The sequence below is a fragment of the Cyprinodon variegatus genome, unplaced genomic scaffold (assembly GCF_000732505.1).
Source record: "Cyprinodon variegatus isolate N-32 unplaced genomic scaffold, C_variegatus-1.0 Scaffold2667, whole genome shotgun sequence".
NCBI lineage: Eukaryota > Metazoa > Chordata > Actinopteri > Cyprinodontiformes > Cyprinodontidae > Cyprinodon > Cyprinodon variegatus.
The window spans coordinates 4,861-7,600 of record NW_015153120.1 but is presented as its reverse complement, the minus strand read 5'-3'; the positions used below and the strand labels follow the sequence as shown (position 1 = coordinate 7,600).

The 2,740-nt window shown below is 38.2% G+C and overlaps 1 protein-coding gene across 1 annotated transcript in view; it reads right to left on the bottom strand.

Moving 5' to 3' along the window:
- Positions 1-897: 897 nt before the first annotated feature.
- Positions 898-2,740, bottom strand: part of LOC107081012 (heme oxygenase 2-like) — a 5,723-nt gene continuing 3,880 nt past the window's right edge. Inside the window, exons 3-5 of the mRNA XM_015369226.1 lie at positions 2,319-2,486; positions 1,916-2,239; positions 898-1,780 (exon numbers count right to left, since the gene is read on the bottom strand). Coding sequence (XP_015224712.1) covers positions 1,634-1,780; positions 1,916-2,239; positions 2,319-2,486 — 639 coding nt within the window. The 3' untranslated portion in view covers positions 898-1,633. The remainder of the gene's footprint in view (positions 1,781-1,915; positions 2,240-2,318; positions 2,487-2,740) is intronic.

Here is a 2,740-nt window from a genome sequence, read left to right as displayed (position 1 = left end):
ATGTTGCAGTAATCTTGCCGGCATCAGAGAAACTGTAACGTCAAGAAAAAAATAAAAATAAAACAAATTTGTAAATTTATTATTTGATAAGGGAAGCATTTACTTTTTACTTTGGTCCTAATTGGTTTGTATGGATATATAATAATTTTATACAAATGTATTGAGGAACTGATTTACCTGAACACAACCTTTGGTGGGTATGTAGGAGATCACCATCCCCCTTCTTAAAAAATTCTTAAAAATCATCCACCATCTAAAATGAACATCCCCCCATACCATCCCCTTTAACATGCTATTACTGAATGTGTAAAATTTCTACTATATATTAACAGTAATGGCAATAATATTGCCCTTTCAACATGTGATGGGCTGTGGGCTTACAAGTAGCATGAGCAAAATAAATAATATCAAAGAAGTGGCCTACCGTGACTATGAAGCTGATCCCAGTGGGAAATTAGTCCCTAACTATGTAGGGGCAGTGATAGCCATGCCAGTCCAGTGACTGACTGCAGTTTCTACTGTAAAGTGCCTTGGTCAAGGTCAATAACCTGCATACCTGACATGTAACAACTATACCATGCATATTGCTTTAGGTTAATAGACTATATTAATTAGGCTAAGTATGCTTCCAAAAAAAAAAAAAAAATCAACCATCCCCCTTCTTTATTTTTTACAACTAGACTGGGCCAATACTTTAAAAACCAATAGCAAATTAAGAAAAATACAGAAAGATCCAGGGGCAAGAACAGGTCATGTTTGCAACAAATTATGTAAGAAGGGAAACAAATTTGAAATACTGTTTTTTTTTTAGTTTTTTACAGCACTAGTGGCTTGTTTTTATGGACAGTAGGCTGACAGGAAAGGGGGTATGAGAGCAGGGGAGAGACATGCAGGAAAGGACCACAGGTCTGATTCAAACCCAGGTCGCCCGCATCAAGGGCTAAGGCCTCCATACATGGGTGATGTGCGCTAACCACTGCGCCACCAAAGCATACCCATGTTGAAATACTCTTGTCAGATGCGTCAAAGTCATTGAATAAAGATGTGCCAAGATGTGACAAGGTAGCTGCTGGGACTAAAAGATGGATGGATGGAGCAAAATGCAGGACAGTCTTAGAAAGATTGACTGTTATAGGCTGCAAAAAAACTTCAGACCGAAGTTGAGAATAACCTGTTAGTATGACAATATTCTCTGATACAACCAGAGACACAAATATATTCTATTAAAGCATTTTGATGTGGAGAAAACATTCAGTCATAGTCCAAACTAATATACAAGAGAAAACTTGTGGCAAACTGAAAAAAAAAAGTTTTACAAATACTTTAAACGAGCTGACTATGTTGGACCTATTTTGTAAAACATATGTGTTGGTGGATTAATATCCTAGAAGATGTATAGGCGTACTAGACAAGCCTGAGCAGTAATGCATGCTCCATTTTACTGACTTTTAATAGTAAAAAAATAAACCTGAGTTATACCAGACTGCACTAAATGTTCTTCTCTGCCAAAAAAAGTTAACGTTTGCAGTTGAAGTTAAATCATATGGAGGCTAAGTGAGATGCTTTGGTTGCAAAAATGATCAAGACTCATGACATACTGGATTATTTATTTATCATTTGTTTTTTTATTTGTTCAGAAGAACAAGCATAATGTCTTACCTGTGTTACCACCTGAAAAAGGACACTTGGCATCACCTCCCATGGTGGCTGCATGACTGTGTCCCAAACCTACAGCTTCCTCCTTGCTAGACGTTCCAATTTCTTCAAGCTCCGCAATGACCTGAATACAAAAATATCCTGATTTTTGCTTTATTCCCGTCTCTATTATATCCCTCATTCAAATGTGTTTTTGTTACATGTATGTTTGTTTTTTCTTCAATAACTTAGCAATCATCCATCCTGCTAGTTGTCTCACCTTCAAGGAGAAGTCATAGGCTCTGACAGCTTCTTCCACAATGCTTACTTTGGTCTCCATCTCCAGGTCCACCTCATTCAGCTTGCTTCGGTAAAGCTGCTTAAAGCCCTTTTGACTGGTGATTCCTTCAAATGTGTAAAACTTCAGACCCTCCCCTGTTGCAGGGAGCTTCAGGACCTTCTTGGCCACATTATTGAGGAGGTGTCCACCTGATAGATCTCCAATGTAGCGAACATAGCAATGAGCTAAAAGCATCCCCGGGTCTTTCTTTCCCACCTCACGGATCCGCTTCACCCAAAGCTTTGTGGCTGCAGAGGGGCTTATCTGAAGGAGAAAAAAATAACAAATAAGGCCCAAAAGAGATAATTACTGCATGTTTGTGGATTAAACAGTGTTTGCTCACCAGGCTCTCCCAATCCGCTCCATAGAAGTACTGCAGGTCCTGGGCCAGGGCTTCACGGCGGTAGAGCTCCGTAGGAAAATAGATCGGAGCAAGGTAAGGGTGGTCTTTATTCCGCTCCAGCTCATCCTCCATGGCCGAATAAATAAAGTACAGAGCTTCAATGCCTTTCTGTTTATATGCAAAGAGGTAGAAACAAAATTAAGTTACAGCTACACTCTAGAGAGAAAATGCTGCTCCAACTTAAATTAATTACTTCAATGGTAACAAGTAATTAAATGAAAATTGATCCAACTTCATTTATTAAATTCACAAGTTGAAACACCAATAGATTAAGTCAAGTAAATCCAGTTATAAATTTAAGCCATTAATTTAAGTTGGAGATGCAATTTCCTTTTTGGAATTTGCATTAAACATTAAGTTTG